The following is a 27,876-nucleotide window of genomic DNA, read 5'->3' as shown; positions in this document are numbered from 1 at the left end:
TTATAAACACTGCCGTCGACCAATCACAGCAATGAGCACTGGCGGCCATCTTTGAAGAGGGCAAAGTCCTGGGAAATGATTGTGCCACCCTGAAGAGGAGCCAGTCGTTCTAGTCCTGCAGGTTGGCGCTCTGCTGCATGGGCAGAGACACCCCGGGGCACCGTGCACCCACTCCACGGAGCCACCCAGCAGGTGGGGAGGTTATTATGTATATATATAGCTGTGCTATGTGTGTGGGTTACTCTGCAGCTGCCACCAATGCCTCATGGCTTCTACTTCACACTATGCAAAGCCTGAAGATGGCGCTACAGGGTGCAGTAAGTCAGACGGTCCTAAAATATGCCAGAGATTTGTAATGACTTCTATATAAAAATCTCCAGTCTTCCAGTACTTATCAGCTGCTGTATGTCCTGCAGGAAGTGGTGTACTCTCTCCAGTCTTCCAGTACTTATCAGCTGCTGTATGTCCTGCAGGAAGTGGTGTATTCTCTCCAGTCTGACGCAGTGCTCTCTGCTGCCACCTCTGTCCATGTCAGGAACTGTCCAGAGCAGCAGCAAATCGCCATAGAAAACCTCTCCTGCTCTGGACAGTTCCTAACATGGACAGAGGTGGCAGCAGAGAGCACTGTGTCTGACTGTGACACCACTTCCTGCAGGACATACAGCAGCTGATAAGTACTGGAAGACTGGAGAGAGTACACCACTTCCTGCAGGACATACAGCAGCTGATAAGTACTGGAAGATGGGAGAGTTTTTAAAAGAAGTAAATTACAAATCTGTATAACTTTCTGGCACTAGTTGATTTGAAAGTAAGAAAAAAAAGATGGTGAACAATCCCTTTAAGATGGAAGTTGTCTTGTTACTAGTGGGGCTATGGTTGTCACTGTGTGGCCTATGGCTCTGCTCATATACTGCACACTCGCCATCACTATTCCCACAGCACCATCTGTTTCAGTCCAGCTCAGCTTCATCTATAGGCTTCATTACTAGCTGGGTCATGTGACCACCAGCCTCCCAGCAAGCGGTCTGTCCTGGGTCAGCTGACTTCCTGTGACCTATAGGATGACATAATTACCTATGAGGCCCCTCCCCGCAGCTCTGTCTGTATACTGCTGCTGTATCTGTGCAGTCAGTATATATATATATATATATATATATATATATATATATATATATAGTGGTCATACACCTGGGTTCCCATGTTGCACTGCTGCAGCGTGGACTGTACCCCTAAAGCTGCAGTGTGACCCCCGGCCTGTGATCACAGAGGGGGCAGCGTCATCACTGATCCCCAGCTCCATTCTCTGTCCTTATGTCTCTGTAGGATGGATAAGCTGGTGAACTGCTTCTACAAACAGCCGAACGCTGCAACCCGACTAATCTGCTTCCCCTGGGCCGGAGGAGGATCGCTGTTCTATGCACAATGGGGGCGATTGTTTGACGAGTCCATTGAAGGTTTGTCCTGCAGAGTTCTACATTATTGGAGCATTTATCACCTAGAATAAATGTAGCCGAGTCACTGTATATACATTACTGATCCTGAGTTACATCCTGTATTATACCCCAGAGCTGCACTCACTATTCTGCTGGTGGGGTCACTGTATATACATTACTGATCCTGAGTTACATCCTGTATTATACCCCAGAGCTGCACTCACTATTCTGCTGGTCGGGTCACTGTATATACATTACTGATCCTGAGTTACATCCTGTATTATACTCCAGAGCTGCACTCACTATTCTGCTGGTGGGGTCACTGTGTACATACATTACTGATCCTGAGTTACATCCTGTATTATACTCCAGAGCTGCACTCACTATTCTACTGCTGACTGTGTAATATGATGATAACCAGCAGGTGGCTCTGTGCTTATATGGCTGGATTGTAATTCCTCCTCTTTCCTGTTAATCTGGTGTGTAGGATTACAAGCATAATTCGTTCCGGGACAGCGCTTGTAATCCAAATCACTCTTAAACCAAAGTAAATTTTCCCATAAGAAATCACTGATCTGCAGACAATTGGTTCAACACCCCAAATATACTGATTATTATTCTGAACAACATGTAGAAGAGATGAACCAATGAGAAGCAGCTGAATCTCTGATATCATAAGTTACTGTACAGTATAGCAGCATGTGGTGTATAATGTATAGTAACTGTATAACCCTGATAACACAGCAGCTGGATATGTGATATATAAGTTACTGTACAGTATAGCAGCATGTGGTGTATAATGTATAGTAACTGTATAACCCTGATAACACAGCAGCAGCTGGATATGTGATATATAAGTTACTGTACAGTATAGCAGCATGTGGTGTATAATGTATAGTAACTGTATAACCCTGATAACACAGCAGCAGCTGGATATGTGATATATAAGTTACTGTACAGTATAGCAGCATGTGGTGTATAATGTATAGTAACTGTATAACCCTGATAACACAGCAGCTGGATATGTGATATATAAGTTACTGTACAGTATAGCAGCATGTGGTGTATAATGTATAGTAACTGTATAACCCTGATAACACAGCAGCAGCTGGATATGTGATATATAAGTTACTGTACAGTATAGCAGCATGTGGTGGATAATGTATAGTAACTGTATAACCCTGATAACACAGCAGCTGGATGTGATATATAAGTTACTGTACAGTATAGCAGCATGTGATATATAATGTATAGTAACTGTATAACCCTGATAACACAGCAGCTGGATATGTGATATATAAGTTACTGTACAGTATAGCAGCATGTGATATATAATGTATAGTAACTGTATAACCCTGATAACACAGCAGCAGCTGGATATGTGATATATAAGTTACTGTACAGTATAGCAATCAGCATGTGGTGTATAATGTATAGTAACTGTATAACCCTGATAACACAGCAGCTGGATATGTGATATATAAGTTACTGTACAGTATAGCAGCATGTGATATATAATGTATAGTAACTGTATAACCCTGATAACACAGCAGCAGCTGGATATGTGATATATAAGTTACTGTACAGTATAGCAGCATGTGATATATAATGTATAGTAACTGTATAACCCTGATAACACAGCAGCAGCTGGATATGTGATATATAAGTTACTGTACAGTATAGCAATCAGCATGTGGTATATAATGTATAGTAACTGTATAACCCTGATAACACAGCAGCAGCTGGATATGTGATATATAAGTTACTGTACAGTATAGCAATCAGCATGTGGTATATAATGTATTGTAACTGCATAACCCTGATAACACAGCAGCAGCAGCTTGTAGATACAGGATGGAGTTGCAGATCCCCATAATGAAGTAGTTTAGTAAAACAGGCTAGATTAGAGAAGCAGGGCTGCTGTGAGAGGTCTGTGTGGTCACATGACAGCAATTGGGAAGGGTGTGTGCTCAGCATGGACCAATCAAAGAATCACAGAGCTGTGCTGGAGGACAGAGACAGAAACTTCTCTATAGAGTAGTAGTGTGTACAGCTGATTGTGAGTGCAGGCACATTATAGCAGCAGTGTGTATAGCTGATTGTGAGTGCAGGCACATTATAGCAGCAGTGTATAGCTGGGTGTGAGTGCAGGCACGTTATAGCAGCAGTGTGTATAGCTGAGTGTGAGTGCAGGCACATTATAGCAGCAGTGTGTATAGCTGAGTGTGAGTGCAGGCAGATTATAGCAGCAGTGTGTATAGCTGAGTGTGAGTGCAGGCAGATTATAGCAGCAGTGTGTATAGCTGAGTGTGAGTGCAGGCAGATTATAGCAGCAGTGTGTATAGCTGGGTGTGAGTGCAGGCAGATTATAGCAGCAGTGTGTATAGCTGGGTGTGAGTGCAGGCAGATTATAGCAGCAGTGTGTATAGCTGAGTGTGAGTGCAGGCAGATTATAGCAGTAGTGTGTTTAGCTGAGTGTAAGTGCAGGCAGATTATAGCAGCAGTGTGTATTGCTGGGTGTGAGTGCAGGCAGATTATAGCAGCCGTGTGTATAGCTGGGTGTGAGTGCAGGCAGATTATAGCAGCAGTGTGTATAGCTGAGTGTGAGTGCAGGCAGATTATAGCAGTAGTGTGTTTAGCTGAGTGTAAGTGCAGGCAGATTATAGCAGCAGTGTGTATAGCTGAGTGTGAGTGCAGGCAGATTATAGCAGCAATGTGTATAGCTGAGTGTGTTTAGCTGAGTGTAAGTGCAGGCAGATTATAGCAGCAGTGTGTATAGCTGGGTGTGAGTGCAGGCAGATTATAGCAGCAATGTGTATAGCTTTGTGTGTTTAGCTGAGTGTAAGTGCAGGCAGATTATAGCAGCCATGTGTATAGCTGAGTGTGAGTGCAGGCAGATTACAGCAGCAGTGTGTATAGCTGGGTGTGAGTGCAGGCAGATTATAGCAGCAATGTGTATAGCTGAGTGTGTTTAGCTGAGTGTAAGTGCAGGCAGATTATAGCAGGGATGGAGAGGATGGGAAACACAAGGGCGGACAGAGACTGCAGGGAGCATGAAGGAAGGAGCAGGACAGATGTGGGCACATACATGCAGCGCTCTCTGTCCGGGAGATGGGTTACAGCTATGGAAATATGACCCCCACAGTCCTGTCCCCTGATGTAAGCCCCAGCCTGAAGTGGATCTGCTATGATTTGGAAGGTGCGAGAGACTTCCTGGGTCAGAGTACAGTGCTGTAGACCCCGCTATGCAGACCAATAATATGTATAGTTGGTAATATGGAGCTGTATACTCATCAGTCAGCCCCTCTATACTATATACTCATCATTCAGCCCCTATATACTATATACTGGCCTCCATATATACTATATACTAATCATTCAGCCCCTATATACTGTATACTGGCCTCCATATATACTATATACTGGCCTCCCTAGGCGCAACACCAGGGTGCAGGGGGGGCATCGCCAGGGTGCAGGGGGGCATCACCAGGGAGCGGGGGGGGGGGCAGCACCAGGGAGCAGGGGGGCAGCACCAGGTAGCAAGGGGGGGCAGCACCAGTCAGCTAGGGGGGCAGCACCAGGGTACATGGGGGCAGTACCAGGGTAAAGGGGGGGCAGCACCAGGGTAAAGGGGGGCAGCACCAGTCAGGTGGGGGGCAGCACCAGGGAGCAAGGGGGGCAGCACCAGTCAGCTGGGGGGCAGCACCAGGGAGCAAGGGGGGCAGCACCAGGGTACAGGGGGGGCAGCACCAGGGTACAGGGGGGGCAGCACCAGGGTACAGGGGGGGCAGCACCAGGGTACAGGGGGGGCAGCACCAGGGTACAGGGGGGCCAGCACCAGGGAGCAGGGGGGGGGCAGCACCAGGGTACATGGGGGGCAGCACCAGGGTACATGGGGGCAGTACCAGGGTAAAGGGGGGGGGGCAGCACCAGGGTACAGGGGGGGCAGTACCAGGGTACAGGGGGGGGCAGCACCAGGGAACAGGGGGGCAGCACCAGTTAGCTAGGGGGGGCAGCACCAGGGTACACGGGGGGCAGCACCAGGGTACATGGGGGCAGTACCAGGGTACAGGGGGGGGGCAGCACCATGGAGCAGGGGGGAGCAGCACCAGGGTACAGGGGGGGGCTGCACCAGGGAACGGGGGGGCAGCACCAGGGTACATGGGGGCAGGAGCAGGGGGGGGGCAGCACCAGGGTACAGGGGGGGCAGCACCAGGGAACAGGGGGGGGGGCAGTACCAGGGTACGGGGGGGGGCAGCACCAGGGTACAGGGGGGGCAGCACCAGGGAGCAGGGGGGGGGCAGCTCCAGGGAGCAGGGGGGCAGCACCAGGGAGCAGGGGGGGGGCAGCACCAGGGTACAGGGGGGGCAGCACCAGGGAGCAGGGGGGCAGCACCAGGGAGCAGGGGGGGGCAGCTCCAGGGAGCAGGGGGGCAGCACCAGGGAGCAGGGGGGGGCAGCACCAGGGAGCAGGGGGGGGCAGCACCAGGGAACGGTGGGCAGCACCAGTTAGCTAGGGGGGCAGCACCAGGGTACATGGGGGCAGGAGCAGGGGGGGGGGCAGCACCAGGGTACAGGGGGGGCAGCACCAGGGAGCAGGGGGGGGCAGTACCAGGGTACAGGGGGGGGCAGCACCAGGGAGCAGGGGGGGGGCAGCTCCAGGGAGCAGGGGGGCAGCACCAGGGAGCAGGGGGGGGGCAGCACCAGGGAGCAGGGGGGGGGGGGGCAGCACCAGGGTACAGGGGGGGGCAGCACCAGGGTACAGGGGGGGGCAGCACCAGGGTACAGGGGGGCAGCTCCAGGGAGCAGGGGGGCAGCACCAGGGAGCAGGGGGGGGGGCAGCACCAGGGAGCAGGGGGGGGGGGCAGCACCAGGGAGCAGGGGGGGGGGCAGCACCAGGGAGCAGGGGGGGCAGCACCAGGGAGCAGGGGGGGGGCAGCACCAGGGTACATGGGGGCAGGAGCAGGGGGGGGCAGCACCAGGGTACAGGGGGGGCAGCGCCAGGGAGCGGGGGGGGGGGGCAGTACCAGGGTACAGGGGGGGGGCAGCACCAGGGAGCAGGGGGGGGGGGCAGCTCCAGGGAGCAGGGGGGCAGCACCAGGGAGCAGGGGGGGGGGCAGCACCAGGGTACAGGGGGGGCAGAACCAGGGAGCAGGGGGGGGCAGTACCAGGGTACAGGGGGGGGGCAGCACCAGGGTACAGGGGGGGCAGCACCAGGGAGCAGGGGGGGGGGCAGCTCCAGGGAGCAGGGGGGCAGCACCAGGGAGCAGGGGGGGGCACCAGTCAGCTGGGGGGCAGCACCAGGGAGCTAGGGGGGCAGCACCAGTCAGCTAGGGGGGCAGCACCAGTCAGCTGGGGGGCAGCACCAGGGTACATGGGGGGCAGCACCAGGGTACATGGGGGACAGCACCAGGGTATATGGGGGCAGTACCAGGGTACAGGGGGGGGCAGTACCTGGGTACAAGGGGGGGCAGCACCAGGGAGCAGGGGGGCAGCACCAGGGTACATGGGGGCAGTACCAGGGTACAGGGGGGGCAGCACCAGGGAGCAGGGGGGGCAGCACCAGTCAGCTAGGGGGGCAGCACCAGGGTACAGGGGGGGCAGCACCAGGGAGCAGGGGGGCAGCACCAGTCAGCTAGGGGGGCAGCACCAGGGTACAGGGGGGGCAGCACCAGGGTACAGGGGGGGCAGCACCAGTCAGCTAGGGGGGCAGCACCAGGGTACAGGGGGGGCAGCACCAGGGTACAGGGGGGGCAGCACCAGTCAGCTAGGGGGGCAGCACCAGGGTACATGGGGGGCAGCACCAGGGTACATGGGGGGCAGCACCAGGGTACATGGGGGGCAGCACCAGGGTACAGGGGGAAGGAAACAACTTTTTTTCTGTTTTTATAGTCTCCCACCTCTCGTTCAGACTTGCCAGTAAATTTTTGACTCTTTGATGAGGTGGAGGTGGGGGGGGGGGGGTGTTAATATGGTGGTAAGACTGATCAGATATCAATATGATGATCAGAAACTAGAAAACCCTGATGCTGATTGGTGAGTGAAGATGGAGGGTCTGCAGGTGTAGTGTCTAGGGCAGCAGCAGCTGGGAATACCGCCCTGCACAGGTTGTGTGTGGTATTGCAGCTCAGCCCCATTTACATTAATGGATATACACTGCAATACCAACTCAGGATCAGTAATGTATGTACACAGTGACCCCACCAGCAGAATAGTGAGTGCAGCCCTGGGGTATAATACAGGATGTAACTCAGGATCAGTAATGTAATGTATGTACACAGTGACCCCACCAGCAGAATAGTGAGTGCAGCTCTGGGGTTATAATACAGGATGTAACTCAGGATCAGTAATGTAATGTACACAGTGACCCCACCAGCAGAATAGTGAGTGCAGCTCTGGAGTATAATACAGGATGTAACTCAGGATCAGTACAGGGTCATTACTGGGCGGCACTGGTCATCCTGAAGACCAAATAAGTTTATCCTATTACATATAAGAATAATTTATATCTTCATCCACAAATGGCCGGTGCCCCCTGATGGCATTTATGGGGGTAGAATAGCTGGCGAGGTCGCTCATGCTGGTGACAGAACAGATGACTGGGGCTCCTGGTCCGGCATTAGCATAGAGGACAATGGGCTCCGCATTCATGTGCTGGTCACATCCCATCCTCCTCCGCAGAGAAGAATCCCTCTGTATCCCAGTGTAAGGAATCCGCAGTGTATACAGATCAGCCCGCAGCAGGTTATATATCCAGTGTATACAGATCAGCCTGCAGCAGGTTATATATCCAGTGTATACAGATCAGCCTGCAGCAGGTTATATATCCAGTGTATACAGATCAGCCTGCAGCAGGTTATATATCCAGTGTATACAGATCAGCCCGCAGCAGGTTATATATCCAGTGTATACAGATCAGCCCGCAGCAGGTTATATATCCAGTGTATACAGATCAGCCCGCAGCAGGTTATATATATCCAGTGTATACAGATCAGTCCGCAGCAGGTTATATATATCCAGTGTATACAGATCAGTCTGCAGCAGGTTATATATCCAGTGTATACAGATCAGCCTGCTGCAGGTTATATATATCCAGTGTATACAGATCAGCCTGCAGCAGGTTATATATCCAGTGTATACAGATCAGCCTGCAGCAGGTTATATATCCAGTGTATACAGATCAGCCTGCAGCAGGTTATATATCCAGTGTATACAGATCAGCCTGCAGCAGGTTATATATCCAGTGTATACAGATCAGCCTGCAGCAGGTTATATATCCAGTGTATACAGATCAGCCCGCAGCAGGTTATATATATCCAGTGTATACAGATCAGCCTGCAGCAGGTTATATATCCAGTGTATACAGATCAGCCTGCAGCAGGTTATATATATCCAGTGTATACAGATCAGCCTGCAGCAGGTTATATATCCAGTGTATACAGATCAGCCTGCAGCAGGTTATATATCCAGTGTATACAGATCAGCCTGCAGCAGGTTATATATCCAGTGTATACAGATCAGTCTGCAGCAGGTTATATATCCAGTGTATACAGATCAGCCTGCAGCAGGTTATATATCCAGTGTATACAGATCAGCCTGCAGCAGGTTATATATCCAGTGTATACAGATCAGCCTGCAGCAGGTTATATATATCCAGTGTATACAGATCAGCCCGCAGCAGGTTATATATATCCAGTGTATACAGATCAGCCCGCAGCAGGTTATATATATCCAGTGTATACAGATCAGCCTGCAGCAGGTTATATATCCAGTGTATACAGATCAGCCTGCAGCAGGTTATATATCCAGTGTATACAGATCAGCCTGCAGCAGGTTATATATCCAGTGTATACAGATCAGCCCGCAGCAGGTTATATATCCAGTGTATACAGATCAGCCCGCAGCAGGTTATATATCCAGTGTATACAGATCAGCCCGCAGCAGGTTATATATATCCAGTGTATACAGATCAGTCCGCAGCAGGTTATATATATCCAGTGTATACAGATCAGTCTGCAGCAGGTTATATATCCAGTGTATACAGATCAGCCTGCAGCAGGTTATATATCCAGTGTATACAGATCAGCCCGCAGCAGGTTATATATATTCAGTGTATACAGATCAGCCCGCAGCAGGTTATATATCCAGTGTATACAGATCAGCCTGCAGCAGGTTATATATCCAGTGTATACAGATCAGCCTGCAGCAGGTTATATATCCAGTGTATACAGATCAGCCTGCAGCAGGTTATATATATCCAGTGTATACAGATCAGCCCGCAGCAGGTTATATATATCCAGTGTATACAGATCAGCCTGCAGCAGGTTATATATCCAGCGTATACAGATCAGCCTGCAGCAGGTTATATATCCAGTGTATACAGATCAGCCTGCAGCAGATTGTAATACCTGGATTCCATTCAGTGCCAGCGCTTTCTCCTTCTCTGGGGACCCCCTAATAAATGACCATATCCTCCTAATATCTGTCTGCATGTTCATCTCCAGTCTTCCAGTACTTATCAGCTGCTGCATGTCCTGCAGGAAGGGGTGTATTCTCTCCAGTCTGACACAGTGCTCTCTGCTGCCACCTCTGTCCATGTCAGGATTCCATAGACATGTGCCTCTCCTTGTTTCTCCAGTCAGCTCCATCCGGCTTCCAGGGCGGGAGTCCCGGATGTCAGAGACGATGCCGCAGAGCATGGAGCAGATAGTGGATGAAATCACCGCCATCTTGTTACCGCAGCTGCAGGAGAAACGCTTCGCCTTCTTCGGCCACAGGTGAAGATTTCTTATATCATCTTAAAGGAGAAGGAGCTGTCCGGTGTATACGGGGAAAGTGTGCGGATTGTGGTCATAGCGATGGAGGGGGAGGATGAGCGCGGTCATGGAGGGGAGAGGATGAGCGCGGTCATGGAGGGGAGAGGATGAGCGCGGTCATGGAGGGGAGAGGATGAGCGCGGTCATGGAGGGGGAGGATGAGCGCGGTCATGGAGGGGAGAGGATGAGCGCGGTCATGAAGGGGAGAGGATGAGCGCGGTCATGGAGGGGGAGGATGAGCGCGGTCATGGAGGGGAGAGGATGAGCGCGGTCATGAAGGGGAGAGGATGAGCGTGGTCATGGAGGGGGAGGATGAGCGCGGTCATGGAGGGGAGAGGATGAGCGTGGTCATGGAGGGAGAAGATGAGCGTGGTCATGGAGGGGAGAGGATGAGCGCGGTCATGGAGGGGGAGGATGAGCGCGGTCATGGAGGGGGAGGATGAGCGCGGACATGGAGGGGAGAGGATGAGCGCGGTCATGGAGGGGAGAGGATGAGCGTGGTCATGAAGGGGTTCATGCGGATTCTGTGTTTATAGCAGAATGAATCCTGTCAGGACTCCTAGAGAGGCAGTAAGAGTCCTGCCCCGCCCACCCACAGTGATTGACAGCCTCCCTTATCATGGGGTGTACACAGGCAGCTGTCAATCATTGTATGCTACTATGTACAGCTACTATCCTCAGTTTGTATTATAGTTTGTCCCCATTCACTTCAGTGCATCTGAGCTGTAATACCGCATCTAACCTGAGGACAGGAGAGGCGCTGTATCTGGAAGAAAACAGCCATGATTATCTAAGCCTGGAGAACCCCTTTAAGGGTGTGTTCACACGTACAGGATCTGCAGCAGATTTGATGGCACTGATTTGGTTTGCTTTGAATCTGCGCCATCAAATCTGCTGTAGATCCTGTACGTGTGAACGCCCCCTAAAGGGGTATTCCGCTCAAACATAACTTTTGATATGCGGCATGGAGCGAAAGGAGCGGCTGCACATCACACCTATGGCTGATACTAATGCCGCTCGGCCTATTTTAAAAACCAAGGCCAGGATGTCGGTATATAATTTGATCAAACCATAATAGCCCCGTGGACCACGTGCCGGTCTCCTGGTTCACACGGGGCCCTACGCCAACTCCACACCATGTCGGTCAGCGACCGCCAACCCCGCAAAGCGAGCACGGGTATTGAGGGGGCACTTTGGGTCTGGTCCTGTGACATTGGGGTTGCAGGACCATTCCATGGCCGCCCTTCCCTGCCTGTGCACGCTTTGCGGGGTTGGCGGTCGCTGACCGACACGGTGTGGAGTTAGCGTAGGGACCCATGTGAACCAGGAGACCGGCACGTGGTACACGGGGCAATATGGCTTGATCAAATTATTGGCGTTGGTTTTTAAAATAGGCCGAGCGGCATTAGTATCAGCCATAGGTGTGATGTGCAGCCGCTCCTTTCTCTCCTTGTCGTATAACTTCTGATATGTTGCTGCCCATGGTGAGACTAACAATTCCTTCCATACTTGTTATTATCTATTCAGTCTCCTTCCCACAGTTCTCAGCTACTGCTTTCTGCTGAAGACACATATATCTGTGTGTGAGCCTTTCTTTCTGTCTCCCCCCCCCTCCCTTCTGAGACACCTGATGTAAACAAGTCCCTGGCAGGCTGTATCTGCAACATTGTAGCATCTTTGTAATGCGGGAAGTGATAATCTCAGTGAGTTCATCAGCAACTTTACCTCAGAATAACCCTCACGGCATTACAAAGAAGCTACAATGTTGCAGATACAGCCTGCCAGGGACTTGTTTACATCAGCTGTCTCAGAAGGGAGGGGGGAGGAGACATTGTGTGTGACATTTACACGGCGTCTCGTTCCTTTCCTTACAGCTTTGGGGCCTTCACCAGCTTTGCTACTGCAGTGAGACTGAAGGAGAAACATGGGGTGGAGCCGGTGCACCTGTTTGTGTCTGGAGCGTCCGCCCCTCATGTGAGTCCTAGGGTCCAGTTCACACCCGGCAGATCTCTCCTCTCTATAATGAACGGGCCGTCACATATGTACAGAGACACCTGTCCGCATCCCCATTGTCCTCCTTGTAGACGTGGTGGAGACACGGTCACCCTGGAGCTGCTGTACAATATCTGACGTCCCTCCTGCTCCCATCCCCCACCATGGCATATGAGTTCTGGGGGTGCTGGTTCTCATTGAGGAGAGGGGCAATGATCCCTGGGAAAAATATGCAAAGTTTTTTGAGGTTCGGGATCTTTACAGAAATGAAAAACTATTTTTGCTCCTTTTAGTCCAAATCCCGCTCCTCATCGGTGAGAAGATCAGAGCTGAGCGATGAAGAATTTCTGAAGTGGATGTCCGCGGCGGGGGGGACGCCCAGCGGGATTCTGGAGAACCCCGACGCTATAAAGCTCTTCCTACCTCCCCTGAAGGCCGACCTGCGAGTCGTCGAAAATGCTGTGTGAGTTCTTACCGTCTCTGCCAGGATTTAGTTATATTCTTTATATTATATAAACATATGCATCTCCATGGTTACAGACTACAAACAAACCCTGTGTGTAGTCTGGTCCTGCACTCACGTCAGTCTCTTTGCTTTCCACTGCAGATCTGCTTTGCTCAATCATGGAGGACTCATTTTAAAGGTGTATTCCACTCAAACATAACTTCTGATATGTCGCTGCCCATGGTGAGACTAACAATTCCTTCCATGCTTGTTATTATCTTTTCAGTCTCCTTCCCCAAGTTCTCAGCTGCTGCTTTCTGCTGAAGATACAAAAATCTGTGTGTGAGCTTTTCTCTCTTTCTCCCCCTCCCTTCTGAGACAGCTGATGTAAACAAGTCCCTGGCAGGCTATATCTGCAACATTGTAACTTCTTTGTAATGCTGGGAGGGTTATTCTGAGGTCAAGTTGCCAATGACCTCACTATGATTATCCCTTCCAGCACCAGCATTACATAGAAGCCACAATGTTGCAGATGCAGCCTGCCAGGGACTTGTTTACATCAGCCGTCTCAGAAGGGAGGGGGAGGAGGGGGAGACAGAGAGAAAAGCTCACACACAGATTTTTATGTCTTCAGTAGAAAGCAGCAGCTGAGAACTGGGGGAAGGGGACTGAATAGATAATAACCAGTATGGAAAGAATTGTTAGTCTCTATATGGGTTATGTTTGAGTGGAGTACCCCTTTAAATTGACAAATATATCATGGCTGAAACTAAAGATTACTGAAGTTCCTGTATTGCTACGATGACTTCTTCCTGTGTTTGTATTAGTCGTCATATGACTGGATGGTCATGAGAAAATTATGACTTCCGCTAAGACCTTTGACTGTACGAGGGAAGAAGACTCTTTAGCACCTCCTATAGGTCGCTGCCCTCTAATGTTAGACCATGTATAGAAGCCTAAAGTCATTCTGTCTCCCCAGTTTTCCTGTGCGCTGTTATTGGCTAAGCTCCGCCTTAATGGCACTGGGTGTAACTGATGGAGCCAATAACAGCGCACAGGAAAACTGGGGAGACGCTATCACTTTACAACACGACTAATCCGATTTCTCAGCTATGAAATTCTTTTTTTCTCAGCTATGAGAAGCCGGCGTCCCCTCCCCTGTCATGTGGGCTGACGTGTTTCGATGGGACAGGAGATCTTCCTCATGACCTGGCCGGTAAGTTTCCATGTCTTGTTGACTATGCGAACCTTTCTAACCGTTCCAAAAAATCTTCAGCGTTTTGTGTATACAGCCCCGGGGCAGACCTGTGTGTCTCCATGGTTACACATTATAAATAATACTCCGATCTGTCTGTCCCCAGCTGATCTGCCCTATGCGTGTAAACAAGCAGAGACTGTAGTTATTTACTAGGTCTCCATGGCTAGGTTGTATCAATCTAGAATAGCGCCACTCTAGACCATGGCCACATCTGGTATTGCAGTTTAGTTACATTCAAGTAAATACCTGATATATCAGATGTGACCGAGCTTAGGAAGTGGGAGAAAAACAAAAACCACATCTTTTCTTATCTGGTATAGCCGCTTCAAATGGCTGTTCTATTAAAGTGATTCTTCAGTGAAAATATTTTTCATTCAAATCACCTGGTGTCAGAAAGTTATACAGATTTGTAATTTACTTCCAGTACTTATCAGCTGCTGTATGTCCCACAGGAAGTGGTGTATTCTCTCCAGTCTGACACAGTGCTCTCTCCTGCCACCTCTGTCCATGTCAGGAACTGTCCAGAGCAGCAGCAAATCCCCATAGAAAACCTCTCCTGCTCCGGATAGTTCCTGACATGGACAGAGGTGGCAGCAGAGAGCACTGTGTCAGACTGGAGAGAATACACCACTTCCTGCAGGACACACAGCAGCTGATAAGTACTGAAAGACTGGAGATTTTTATATAGATGTAAATTACAAGTCTGTACAACTTTTTGACACTGGAAAAAGATTTTCACTGGAGTACCCCTTTAAAGGGACAGTGTCATCAGAAAATGACTTATTGTATAAATAATGTTTTTATGTTAAACAGATTTTTAACCCTTAGGCGACCCTGGACGTACCCGTACGTCTAGGGCCGCCTCCCCGCGCTCAGAGTGGGGCCGTGCTCTGAATTGCCGCGATCCTGGTTACCGCATGTAGCCCGGGATCGCGGCTATTAGCGGGCACGGTGTGATCGCCGTGCCCGCTAATCAGGTAATTGGAGGCAGCTGTCAAAGATGACAGCTGCCTCCGATTACCGGCTGCAGCACTTCCCTGGTGTCTAGTGGGGGAGATCGCTCCTGTCCCGGAGGAGCGATCTCTGTACCTGCTGACGGCCGGGGACTGCTCCAAGATGGCGCCTGCTCCAAGATGGCGCCGTCCCCGGCTCGGCACTCGTTTGTTTTCGGCTGCAGCAGCCGAAAGCAAACAAGTGCCGATCTCATTGATCTTTGCTGTATAAGTATACAGCAAAGATCTCAATGAGAGATCAAAGTGTATATACTAGAAGTCCCCCTGGGGGAATAACCCTAACCCCAGGGGGGGAATAACCCTAACCCCAGGGGGAATAACCCCAACCCCAGGGGGGGAATAACCCCAACCCCAGGGGGGGAATAACCCTAACCCCAGGGGGGGAATAACCCTAACCCCAGGGGGGGAATAACCCTAACCCCAGGGGGGGAATAACCCTAACCCCAGGGGGGGAATAACCCTAACCCCAGGGGGGGAATAACCCTAACCCCAGGGGGGGAATAACCCTAACCCCAGGGGGGGAATAACCCTAACCCCAGGGGGGGAATAACCCTAACCCCAGGGGGGGAATAACCCTAACCCCAGGGGGGGAATAACCCTAACCCCAGGGGGGGAATAACCCTAACCCCAGGGGGGGAATAACCCTAACCCCAGGGGGGGAATAACCCTAACCCCAGGGGGGGAATAACCCTAACCCCAGGGGGGGAATAACCCTAACCCCAGGGGGGGGAATAACCCTAACCCCAGGGGGCTTCTAGTATATGTGTAAAAGTAAAAATAAAAGTATTGTTATTAGTAAAAAGCCCCCTCCCCTAATAAAAGTCTGAATCACCCCCCTTTTCCCAGGTTATAAATAAAAATAAACAAATAAATAAATAAACATGTTTGCTATCGCCGCGTGCGTAATCGCCCGAACTATTAATTAATCACATTCCTGATCTCGCACGGTAAACGGCGTCAGCGCAAAAAATTCCCAAAGTGCAAAATTGCGCATTTTTGCTCGCATCAAATCCAGAAAAATTGTAATAAAAAGCGATCAAGAAGTCGTATTTGCGCAATCAAAGTACCGATAGAAAGAACACATCATGGCGCAAAAACTGACCCTGACACACCTGACACAGCCCCATAGACCAAAGGATAAAAGCGATAAAAGCCTGGGAAGGGAGCGATTTTAAGTGACATATATTTGTTAATTTTACCCCAGGGCGAATGGCGTAATAACAAATACCCCCCAAATAAAAGAAATGTGTTTGGTTTTTTTTCAATTTCACCACACTTTGCGAAACCAGGAAAAAATTCAGTGTACTTTATGCAAAAATTCAGCCTGTCATTGCAAAGTACAATTAGTGACGCAAAAAATAAGGGCTCATCTGGGTTTCTAGGTGGAAAAATGCAAGTGCTATGGCCTTATATACACGAGGAGGAAAAAACGAAAATGCAAAAATTGAAATTGGCCGGGTCCTCTAAGGGTTAAAGAATTTTCAGTGACATTTTTTCTAATTTTCAATTTTTCTATCTATATTATATAATAATCCTGATATCTTGCAGTTCTCATTCTGATCACTGGGGCTAATACTAAGCTGAGACTTCCTGTTGTGTCTGTGGTGATAAGAGGAGGCTGCAGTAAAGTGACCTGTACAGCATTGCAGCGTCATCTGACACCAGTAGATAGAGGAGACAATAGCAGCTCCCTGTGGAATGACCTCTTCACAGGTCACAGAGCGCGCTCAGTAATGTCTCACATTCATCCCAAGGGGACAGAGCCTGTCTATTGTCATCTATGTCCATGAGCCAGGCTGTAAAGCATGTCACTAAATGCTGTTAGGAACAGCTAAGGCAAGATGGCCGCCCCTAAAAGAATATGCAAAAAGTGAAATAAAAAAAGTGACATTCAGTAAAAAGAAACATTAGAATAAAAGTAGAAGTTTTAGTGTCTGACTCTAATCAGTAAATTTAGGTGACACTTTCCCTTTAAGCTGATTTATTGTGTTCACAGCCTGGAAGGAGCTGACGAGCGGAGACTTCAATACGCACATGTTACCTGGGGGGCATTTCTACCTAAAGGACCCCAAAAACGAGAAGACGCTGGTGACCTATATATCAAAGTATTTGGAAGCAGCAGAAATTGATTATTTTTAAAGCAACGACTGGTAAATCCAATGAAAATGATCTCCTGATGTGCCATAGATTTGTGCGCACTTCTTAAAGGGGTTGTCCAGGCTTAGAGAATACATGGCTGCTTTCTTCCAGATACAGCGCCTCTCCTCTCCTTAGGTTGGGTACGGTATTACAGCTCAGCTCTATTGAAGTGAATGGAGCTGCATTGTAATACCTCACACAACCTGAGGACAGGGGTGGCGCTTTTTTTGCTTGATCAATCTTGATTGAGATTTTAATTTAAAGGGTTTTTCGCATCTCACTTCAACATGGCTGCCTGGGCCCCAAGCCGTCCGTCCTACAATTAGACGTCAATGGAAGCTGCGCGGCTCCGGGTGCAGCACCAGTCACGCCGTTCCCATTACAGTCATAGGGTGGGTTCACATTGGGAAAATTCTCGCGGATAAACTCAGCAGAATTCCGCCAGCTGTATGCGTTCATGGACGTGCACCTTTTCGCCGCCTCCATAGACACCATTCTATGGGCCGGCTGATTCTGCCGAAAGAATTGACATGTCAGAATGCGGAATCAGCCGGCCCATAGAATGGTGTCTATGGAGGCGGCGAATAGGTGCGCGTCCATGAACACATACAGCCGGCAGAATTCTGCGGAGTTTATCCGCGAAAATTCCTCAATGTGAACCCACCCATAGGGAGTAAAATGTGGAAGATACTCTGCCAGAGGCGGAGGCCATGTTATAGTGGGGGGTGAATACCCCTTTAACCTTCACCAATGGAAACATTGCTGTTATATTGGTTGGCGCTAATTGAGGTCGGTTTTATGCAAATTATTCTATCTTCATGTTAACAATACAGTGATTGTGTTTTGGTGAAAAAAAAAAAGTCTGTACAGCGTTCCTTTTATTACTTTTATTAGTATTCTTTGTTTATGAATGAAAAGGTTTTTTTGTTAAACTACATATTTCCCTTGAAGCCCACCTGTTACCTAAAAAATAAAAATTGACATGTCAAAAGTTTTTATCAGATGGTGTTTAAGTGTTCAGACCGTGACCAATCAGGAGAACGAGCCGGGAGAGACACGATTATTGCATAGAGACCAGTGGTGCCTGCATTACACGACTCTGTGGCTTCAATAAGTGAAAAGATGGTTTCAAAGGGATGTGCCGGTAAAAATCTTTTTCTTTCAAATCAACTGGTGACAGAAAGTTTTATAGGTTTGTAATTTACATCTATTTAAAAATCTCCAGTCTTCCAGTACTTATCAGCTGCTGTATGTCCTGCAGGAAGTGGTGTTTTCTCTCCAGTCTGACACAGTGCTCTCTGCTGCCACCTCTGTCCATGTCAGGAACTATCCAGAGCAGCAGCAAATCCCCATAGAAAACCTCTCCTGCTCTGGACAGTTCCTGACATGGACAGAGGTGGCAGCAGAGAGCACTGTGTCAGACTGGAGAGAATACACCACTTCCTGCAGGATATACAGCAGCTGATAAGTACTGGAAGACTGGAGACTTTTACATAGAAGTAAATTACAAATCTCTGTCACTTTGACAGCAGTTTATTTGAAATTATTTTTTTTATTTTTGCTGGAATCTCTCTTTAAGGGGTTAGTGCGGCACTCAGCAATTATTCACAGAATAACACATTACAGTTATACAACTTTGTAATGTATGTTATGTCTGAATGGCCCCCTTCCCCGTGTTCCCACCACCCCCACCCGGGTACCCAGAAGTGTGGTGCATTATACATACCTGATCCGTGTCGACCCCCGTCTCCGATCTTCAGACAATGACGTCATCTTCGGGCGGCCGGCCGAACACCTCCGACTGTCCCTAGTATCGGCCACCCTCTGCAGCGTCATCAGCTGCTCAGCCAATCGCAGCTGAGCACAGTCATGGCACGGCAGAGGGGGGGGGGGGGGTTTCGGCCGGCCTCCAGAAGATGGCGTCTTGGCACAAGATGGAGGACGGGTGCGACGGATCAGGTATGTATAATGCACCACACTTCCGGGTACACGGGTGGGGGTGGTGGGACACGGGGAAGGGGGCGATTCACAGACATAACATACATTACAAAGTTGTATAACTGTAATGTGTGTTAGTCTGTGAATAATTGCTGAGCGCCGCACTACCCCTTTAAAAAGGTCCTGAGACAGCAGTGATACTGGAGCGCTCTCCTGATCGGTGCAGACACCAAGCCGCTGTTCACACATCACAACGTGTGTAATGCAGCCGTATATCCATGATTCAGCAGAAGTGTTACATAAATGGCGCTGTGTCCCCTCCAGACATCTAACATGGCGCTCGGTACTCCGCTGTGAGGAGATTATACAGCGTCTCTATGGGAGACAGTAGGCATGGTGACAGCGCCTGATGCAAGTGGCAAGTCACGTCATGTGTAACCTGCGGCTGTCCCTGGACGGTCGGCTCTCCCAGGAATATCCTGCTTATAGTTATCAGCTTTCAAAGAACAGATGCAAGAGGGAAGATACAGCCATGTATTACAGTGTGTATGTATATATATATATATATATATATATATATATATATAATAAAATACACACACAGCACCGAGTACAGCCACGTATAATTATACATGACTGTACTCGGTGCATATAATATATACTGTATGTGGCTGTACTCAGTGCTGCTTGGTATGTGTATGTGTATATATACACACAGCAAGCAGCACCGAGTACAGCCATGTATACAGTATTATATACACACTCAGCACCAAGTACAGCCATGTATACAGTATATATTACACACACACCACCCAGCAAAGCCATGTATATATTATATACACAGCAACCAGCACAGCCATGTATACAGTATATATTATATACACAGCAACCAGCACGGAGTACAGCCATGTATACATATAGCCAGTGCAGAGATATAACATAAACCAGGGATGGGGAACCTTCAGGTCTCCAGCAAAGCTTCGGCTGTCCGGTATGATGGGAATTGTTGTTTTGCAACAGCGCGAGGCCTGAAGGTTCCCCATCCCTGGTGTAACCCTTGGTCACTTAATTCGCTGGCTAATAGCAGCCAGTACCAAACCGTCCCCACCTGGAACATACCTAAAAACAAGCCTTGGGTCCCATGTGGCCCCTTGACATTCCACAGGAAGGAATACTCCACCATAAACCTTTTATATCAACTGGTTTCAGAATGTAATATAGACTTGTAATTTTACTTCTACATCTCCAGTCTTCCAATACTTATCAGCTGCTGTATGTCCTGCAGGAAGTGGTATATTCTCCAGTCTGACACAGTGCTCTCTGCTGCCACCTCTGTCCATGTCAGGAACTGTCCAGAGCAGGAAAGGTTTTCTATAGGGATTTGCTGCTGCTCTGGACAGTTCCTGACATGGACAGAGGTGGCAGCAGAGAGCACTGTGTCAGACTGGGGAGAATACACCACTTCAGTTTGCCAGAGTACCCCTTTAAGGCCATATTACTTGATATGACAAGGAAGGGGGGGGGGGGGGGGGGGGGGGGGGGGGGGGGACACCGCTCCCGTTACAGGATTTCTTTTTATACACGCCGGCTGATTGTGGCCTAGCCCACAAACCCACAGCCTCCCCTCATAGTCCTGACCTATAACCTCCGCATCGCTGGAAGGACGACGCCATCACTCATCTTGTGTAAAACTGTTTAATAAGAGTGAAAGGTAGAAATCAGTGAGTGTAGAAAACGTCTCCTGAGCGAGTGACCATCCTAGGCGGCCGCTACCTGGAGAACCTAGGGGGGGGGGGGATGGGTGATATTAGTGGGGCGCTCTCCGCAGGACACAGGTTACAGCGTCTCTCCCACATCCGCCGCCATTAGATCACTACAGGCCGTACTTCTCTATCAGCTCATTGGCTTTAGACACGTAGGCGCTCATGGCCTCCTCCTTAGACAAACCTGCAAGAGAAGAAAGCGATCAGCAGGATCCATAGAGCAAAGAAAACCACCATTCAAGGGCTTATCCAGGATTAGAAACGCTTTCCTGAAAAAACGGCGCCCCCCCCTGTCCTCAGGCTGTGTGTGGCATTACAATGCAGCTCCATTCACTTCAATGGAATGGAGCTAAAGGACACCCAGAGTGGGGGCAAGAGTCAGGCAGTTTCTGGATGAAGGCGGCCATGTTTGTCTTAGCCTTGATGAGGTTTCATTTGAGTTGTAATAACACATGACCCAAGGACAGGGGTGGCGCTGTTTTTGCAAGGAAGTAGCCTTTTTTTATTTTTTAAAGCCTTTAAAATCTTGATATGACCAAGAGACATGGGACAATTTGTCACCAAAATGATGGATAAGTTCCCATCCCCCCCCCCCCTCCCCTTCTCTGATGGATCAGGTGTAGCCCCCCCCCCCCCCCCCCATTCCTTCTATCACACACTTACCCTTCTTGGAGTTCCAGGCTTCCCATTTGGCCTTCCCCTTTAGATCCAGCATCCCGGGACATTCTGCAGGAGGAGAGGAGATTTATTCTTCCATAGTCAGATATGGCGGCCATTATAGGGCGACCTCACCCAGCCCCTCACACTGACCCTCATTCAATGAACGTGTAAATTTTAAATTTCTATGTCATATTATAATCCTGATTTCCTGCAGTTCTCATTCTCACCACTGGGGCTAAAACTAAGCTGAGACTTCCTGTTGTGTCTGTGGTGATAAGAGGAGGCTGCAGTAGATCTGTACAGCATTGCAGCATCATGTGACACCAGCAGATAGAGGAGACAATAGCAGCTCCCCATGGGATGACCTCTTCACAGGTCACAGAGCGCGCTCAGTAATGTCTCACATTCCTCTCTAGGGTACAAAGTCCATCTACGTCCATGAGCCCTGCTGTAAAGCATGTCACTAAATGCTGTTAAGAACGGCCCAGGCAAGATGGCCGCCCCCATAACAATGTACCAAAAAAAAAAAAAAAATTTTTTTACAGGAAGAAAATAGAAACAGATTAGAATAAAAGAACAATTTTTATATCTGACTCTAATCAGTAACAGAATCCAGGTGACACTTTAACAGTTTTTTCCTTAAAGGTGAATTCACACATAGCTTTTTTCTGGCCTCCAAAAACTAGTGACAAAGATTAGTGTTTTTCTGGGGTGATTGTCTCAAACACCAAAGGCAAAAAAGCCGAACAGAAGAAATTGTGTAGAAGAGAAAAAAAGCCATCATTTGTAGGAAAAAAGGAAACACACTGAAACAAACCCTCAGCAGTCAGCACGCTGCATTGGTTGTAAGGCTGTGTGACTGACATCTGTCATAGGACAAGGCCAGTAACAAAGATTTAATGGAGTTAAATGAGATACTGAACAGAACAGTCTGCACAGCGCCCCCTGCTGTATAACAAGCTGCCTGCAGACTGCATGGGGTTTATTATAGCGGGTTTTCTTTAAAGGGGTTGTATACCAAATTTCTTTCAAATCAACTGGTGGCAGATTTACTTCTGTATAAAAATCTCCAGTCTTCCAGTACTTATCAGCTGCTGTATGTCCTGCAGGAAGTGGTGTATTCTCTCCAGTCTGACACAGTGCTCTCTGCTGCCACCTCTGTCCATGTCAGGAACTGTCCAGAGCAGGAGAGGTTTTCTATGGGGATTTGCTGCTGCTCTGGACAGTTCCTGACATGGACAGAGGTGGCAGCAGAGAGCACCATGTCATACTGGAGATAATACTCCACTTCTCCACTCCTGCAGAACATACAGCAGCTGAAAAGTACTGGAGGACTGGAGAGAATACACCACTTCCGGCAGGAGGACATATAGAATTTATAAATCTATATTACTGACAGTTCAGTTTTTTTTTCTCTGAAGTTCCCCTTTAAGTGCCACACAGACCGTGTAATCTTCACATTCCCAGCAGCTTTAGATGTAATTGGAGTAGATGTGATATATAGGAGTTTCCAGCTATTGTACCAACACCTCATTGTCAGGAGAGACGCCACTATAATAACCTGCAGGAGAAATATATATATATATACACACACTGTATATATCCCTGTATACACCCACCTATATTGATGTCTCCCGCAGTGGACTGCTTGTAGAGGCCGTACAGCTCCTTCAGTTCCTCGTCGCTCGGTTTGGTTTTCAGTTTCTTCACCTCCTCTGCCGCCTTGTCAAAGTCTGCCTGCAGGATCAGCAATACGGAGAGGTGATGGTACAGCTGTATACGGTATATACACACATCCTGCTGGCCCCCCCCCATTATCTGCCCCCCCCCCCACTATCTGCCCCCAGCCCTCAGAGTGCCCCCCCCCCCCCCCCCCCCATTATCTGCCCCCGGCCCTCAGAGTGCCCCCCCCCCCCCCCGCCCCCCCCCCCCCCCATTATCTGCCCCCAGCCCTCAGAGTGATCACACACAAGTAATGAGGGGCAGGAGGCTTATGCTGCCCACAGACTCCAGGAAATTAACGTTTTGGCTTTTGTGATTGATGTTTTCAGGTTCTAGAAGTTTCCTTATTGCTCCGCCCCTGTAATGGAGGAATATACATTATATATACCCGATGTGCGCATTCTATTAGAGGAGACCCTGAGGACCATTATAGACTGCGCACGATATAGCTGCAGTAAGGCTGGGCCGCCTCTATGGACGGATCTGTATGCGGCCGCAGTCCGAGTGTGGAAACAATCAGTGAATTGTTGGTTCTTAGTCGCCCAGGATCCCATACAATGTGCTGACAGGGGGGGAGGGGGGGGGGGGGGTAACTGTTCTGTTACTGGGATTGTGGAATCTATTAATGGAGTCATTCATCTCCTGGTGGAGCATCGGCCTCCACTAACATCGCACCGTCCTGCTCCGAATGGATGAAACGTGATATAATGTGTGTACATCCCACCGACTACTAGAACCCCCACAGGACGGATACATCATATAGAACTTATATGATTCACTTAAAGCGGAACCCCGTGACCAGCAGAAGTTTAGCTTCATGTCCCCAGTTTGCCGCCTTACTAAGTCCATAAGGAACTATGCTCTTTAAAATGTCAGCCTATCGTTACAGGGATTAAAGGGGTACTCCACTCAAACAACTTCTGATGTGTTGCTGCCCATGGTGAGATGAACAATTCCTTCCATACATGCTATTATCTATTCAGTCTCCTTCCCCCAGTTCTCAGCTCCTGCTTTCTGCTGAAGATACAGAAATCTGTGTGAGGTTTTTTTCTGTCTCCCCCTCCTCCCCCCCTCCCTTCTGAGACAGCTGATGTACACAAGTCCCTGGCAGGCTGTATCTGCAACATTGTAGCTTCTCTGTAATGCTGGGAGAGTTATTCTGAGGTCAAGTTGCTGATGGCCTCCCTGTGATTATCCCTCCCAGCATTACAAAGAAGCTACAGTGTTGCAGATACAGCCTGCCAGGGACTTGTTTACATCAGCTGTCTCAGAAGCAAGGGGAAAGGAGGAGGAGACAGAGGCTCTCACACATTTTTTAGCCTTCACCAGAAAGAAGCAGCTGAGAACTGGGGGAAGGAGACTGAATAAATAATAGCATGTATGGAAGGAATTGTTAGTCTCACCATGGACAGCAACATATCAGAAGTTATGTGTGAGTGGAGTACCCCTTTAAACCTTTCTGCTACATTGAAAAGGTGAAAAAATGAAATGCTGCAACAAAATGAATGCTGCAGATTTTTACAAGACTGCAGCAACAATGCGTCACTACACCAAGGCCGATATTCAGCAGCCACCCGGTCCATTTCTGAATAGGTTATTTTGGGTCCAGTGGGGAGAACCTAGTCAGTGACTGACAGCTACATCCGGGTACGGCTGACAAATAGCACCTCCCACTGGACTCCTTAAAGTGACTGTACCCCCAGGCCCAGGCTGAAGCACTGGAGGCGGCCGACCCACCCTTAGTGGGAGGAAACCATTGATTATGATGGAGTCACGTCATGAGGGGCTGGGGTTTCTTCGGCCGCCTCCAGTGCTTCAGCCCGGGCCCCAGAGAAACGGACACAGGTACCGGCATCTTTACTAGAACACGGAGCAATCCCAGCCGCACCTGGCAGTTAAATAGTTGCCAAAATGACTTCATCCAATCCCTTGAGGCCACCAGGAACATTAGATATAGCGGTCACTTTTTTTTGGGGGGGGGGGGGGGGAGGGGCATAGATGCAGACCCCTTTATGGTTGTTGGGATTGTTTAGGCAAAACCTGCCGTCATTTATGAAGGAAAAGAAAAAATAACTAGGCCATGAGCAGTTCTATTTGGAGGGGTTGCTGCCTTTCAGAAACAGCACAGTCACATTGTAATACCACACACAGCCTGAGGAGAGGGTGGCGCTGTTTTTGCAATAAGTCTTTAAAGCTTGCTGTGAATGGGATATTGTAGTGTAAAATGTAGCCAAGAGGAAATCCTAACACACCGGGTTTGTCAAAGGTGCAAAGACACCATAATGAAAACCTGACTGCATTAAAGGGGCACTCTAGTGAATATCTTATTTAGAAGTCACCTGGTGTCAGAAAGTGCCAGAGATTTGTAAATTATTTCTATTTAAAAATCTCCAGTCTTCAGTACTTCTCAGCTGCTGTATATCCTGCAGGAAGTGGTTTATTCTCTCCAGTCTTCCAGTACTTATCAGCAGCTGTATGTCCTGCAGGAAGTGGTGTAGTCTCTCCAGTCTGACAGCGCTCTCTGCTGCCACCTCTGTCCATGTCAGGAACTGTCCAGAGCAGGAGAGGTTTTCTATGGGGATTTGATGCTGCTCTGGACAGTTCCTGACATGGACAGAGGTGGCAGCAGAGAGCACTGTGTCAGACTGGGGAGAATACACCACTTCCTGCAGGACATACAGCAGCTGATAAAAAAAAAAAAAAAAAGTCTCCAGTACTTAAGAGAAGTAAATGACAAATCTGTATAACTTTCTGACACCAGTTTATTTGAAAGAAAGATTTTCAATAGAGTTCCCCTTTAAAGTCAGTGAGATCCATCAGGTGCCAAAGTGGATCTTGGATTGATGATGAATGATGAAGATGAATGATAAGAAGAATCTCCTTCTTGACACTTCCAACCACATCCCAGGGTGACAGGATTGCCTCTTATAGAACAGAGAAGACCTGTAGCTGTTCAGGCATGATGGGAGTTGTAGTTTTGCACCAGTTGGGGCAGATACTACTCTACATCATCTGACAGTAATGCAGATGGGGAACCTTGAGCTTCTGGCTCCCCAGGCATGATGGGAGTTGTAGTTTTGCACCAGTTGGGGCAGATACTACTCTACATCATCTGACAGTAATGCAGATGGGGAACCTTGAGCTTCTGGCTCCCCAGGCATGATGGGAGTTGTAGTTTTGCAGCAGCTGGTTCCCCATCCCTGGAGTCCTCGGTGGCTCCTGTTACCCATTAACAAAGGAAAGGAGGAAGGAAGGTGGAACCCACCATGGCGCCGCCGCATCCAAATCCACTCTTAAACTAAAGCAAATTTTCCCATAAGAAATCATAGAAATGCAGACAAATGGTTCCACACCCAATGATTCCAAAAATAATGACTTATTATTCTGAACAACATGTAAAAGAAATGAAATAAACATTCAGAAAGAGCAGAATATGTGATATTATAGATTACTGTACAGTAATGGAGAGGATGGGAAACACAAGGGCGGAGAGAGGCTGCAGGGAGTATGAAGGAATGAGCAGGACAGATGTGGGCACATACATGCAGCGCTCTCTGTCCGGGGAGAGAGGGGTTACAGCTATGGAGAGATTACCCCCACAGTCCTGTCCCCTAATGTAAGCCCCAGCCTGAAGTGGGCCTGCTATAATTTGGAAGGTGAGGAGACTTCCTGGGTCAGAGTACAGGGCTGTAGACCCCACTATGCTGACCATGCCCCTCCCCCACTTCCCCTCCCACCCAGTACAGGGAGCTCTTACACCAAGTCACAGTTTTGAAAGACTGAGCTCTTAAACCAAGTTACCACTAATATATATATATATATATATATATATATATATATATATATATATATATATATATATATATATATATATATATATATATATATATATATATATATATATACACACACACACAAACAGTACTGCAGGGAAACCTCCACTGTAGGGGTCACCTGCAACAACTCCCAGATCACCTCCATATAAGCAAACAGCACCAGATGGGATAATACACAACCAGGATGCAAAACCAGAATCCACTGTGCATCTACAGCAGGGCAAGCGTACGGCCGCGTCTACAGCAGGGCAAGCGTACAGCGGTGTAATGCTCTGTACCTGGGGAGCCATGGTGGATGATGCAGCACTATCAGCAGCAGCTCTTCCAGTAATCTGCAGCTCAGCTGTCTCCCTTTTATATGGGTCAGCTCTCCTCCAGGCTGCAGGCCCCTGATTGGTTCCCAGGTCTTGTGCAATGACATCATCCATAGTAGCTGCATGGAGGGAAGGCTGCAGGTGTAACCCATGCACTGCCAGGATGCTGATATACATATATACTATCTGCAGCTGCTGATATGGAGACAGTAGGCGTCTTCTATGATGCTTCTCTGGTTATTACACAGTCTGCATGGAAAAGACAGAAGTGTGGCGCTGTCTGCATTGCTGCTAATGAAAGTGACTGCGGATGCAAGAAATCCAAACCTGATGCAAGTTACTGCAAGTGGCAATCAGTGCAGGACGCGTTCTGGGGCCTGCTGGGCTGCCGTCGCAGTAACTTGCATGTTGCAACACAACCACATGCGCCCAGGAGCTGCGATGCAGACCTAACGTGTCAGCCAAGGTTGTCATATAGGCCCTGGCCCTATGATCTGCAATGCAGCACTACAATCCTAGCAGTGTAGCCCTAGCCTTATTAAAGGGGG

At 48.9% G+C, this 27,876-nt stretch overlaps 2 protein-coding genes across 2 annotated transcripts; one reads left to right on the top strand and one right to left on the bottom strand.

Moving 5' to 3' along the window:
* The first annotated feature begins 61 nt into the window (after positions 1-61).
* On the top strand, positions 62-17,635 carry OLAH (oleoyl-ACP hydrolase). Its single transcript, XM_069960654.1, has 7 exons — positions 62-192; positions 1,324-1,454; positions 10,071-10,209; positions 12,123-12,222; positions 12,534-12,703; positions 13,819-13,901; positions 16,953-17,635. The coding sequence occupies exons 2-7, from the start codon at positions 1,325-1,327 to the stop codon at positions 17,093-17,095; spliced, it is 765 nt and encodes a 254-aa protein (XP_069816755.1). The 5' UTR covers positions 62-192; position 1,324; the 3' UTR covers positions 17,096-17,635.
* Positions 17,636-20,714: 3,079 nt separating this feature from the next.
* Positions 20,715-27,365, bottom strand: ACBD7 (acyl-CoA binding domain containing 7). Its single transcript, XM_069960653.1, has 4 exons — positions 27,293-27,365; positions 23,076-23,193; positions 21,460-21,522; positions 20,715-20,980 (listed from the first exon to the last, which is right to left on the bottom strand). The coding sequence occupies exons 1-4, from the start codon at positions 27,302-27,304 to the stop codon at positions 20,907-20,909; spliced, it is 267 nt and encodes an 88-aa protein (XP_069816754.1). The 5' UTR covers positions 27,305-27,365; the 3' UTR covers positions 20,715-20,906.
* Positions 27,366-27,876: the final 511 nt, after the last annotated feature.

Source organism: Dendropsophus ebraccatus, chromosome 2, assembly GCF_027789765.1.
Source record: "Dendropsophus ebraccatus isolate aDenEbr1 chromosome 2, aDenEbr1.pat, whole genome shotgun sequence".
NCBI lineage: Eukaryota > Metazoa > Chordata > Amphibia > Anura > Hylidae > Dendropsophus > Dendropsophus ebraccatus.
This window is presented reverse-complemented; position numbering and strand designations above follow the sequence as displayed.

Bases quoted from the DNA above. Each gene is read 5' to 3' on its own strand.
- ACBD7 (XM_069960653.1), bottom strand. The intron at 21,523-23,075 runs GTGGGTGTATAC...CTCCTCCTGCAG, and splicing joins TGCGGGAGACATCAATATAG to AATGTCCCGGGATGCTGGAT. The intron at 20,981-21,459 runs GTAAGTGTGTGA...CTTCTCTTGCAG, and splicing joins AGCCTGGAACTCCAAGAAGG to GTTTGTCTAAGGAGGAGGCC.
- OLAH (XM_069960654.1), top strand. From the start codon at position 1,325: ATGGATAAGCTGGTGAACTGCTTCTACAAACAGCCGAACGCTGCAACC. The intron at 10,210-12,122 runs GTGAAGATTTCT...CTTTCCTTACAG, and splicing joins TTCGCCTTCTTCGGCCACAG to CTTTGGGGCCTTCACCAGCT. The intron at 12,223-12,533 runs GTGAGTCCTAGG...TGCTCCTTTTAG, and splicing joins CTGGAGCGTCCGCCCCTCAT to TCCAAATCCCGCTCCTCATC.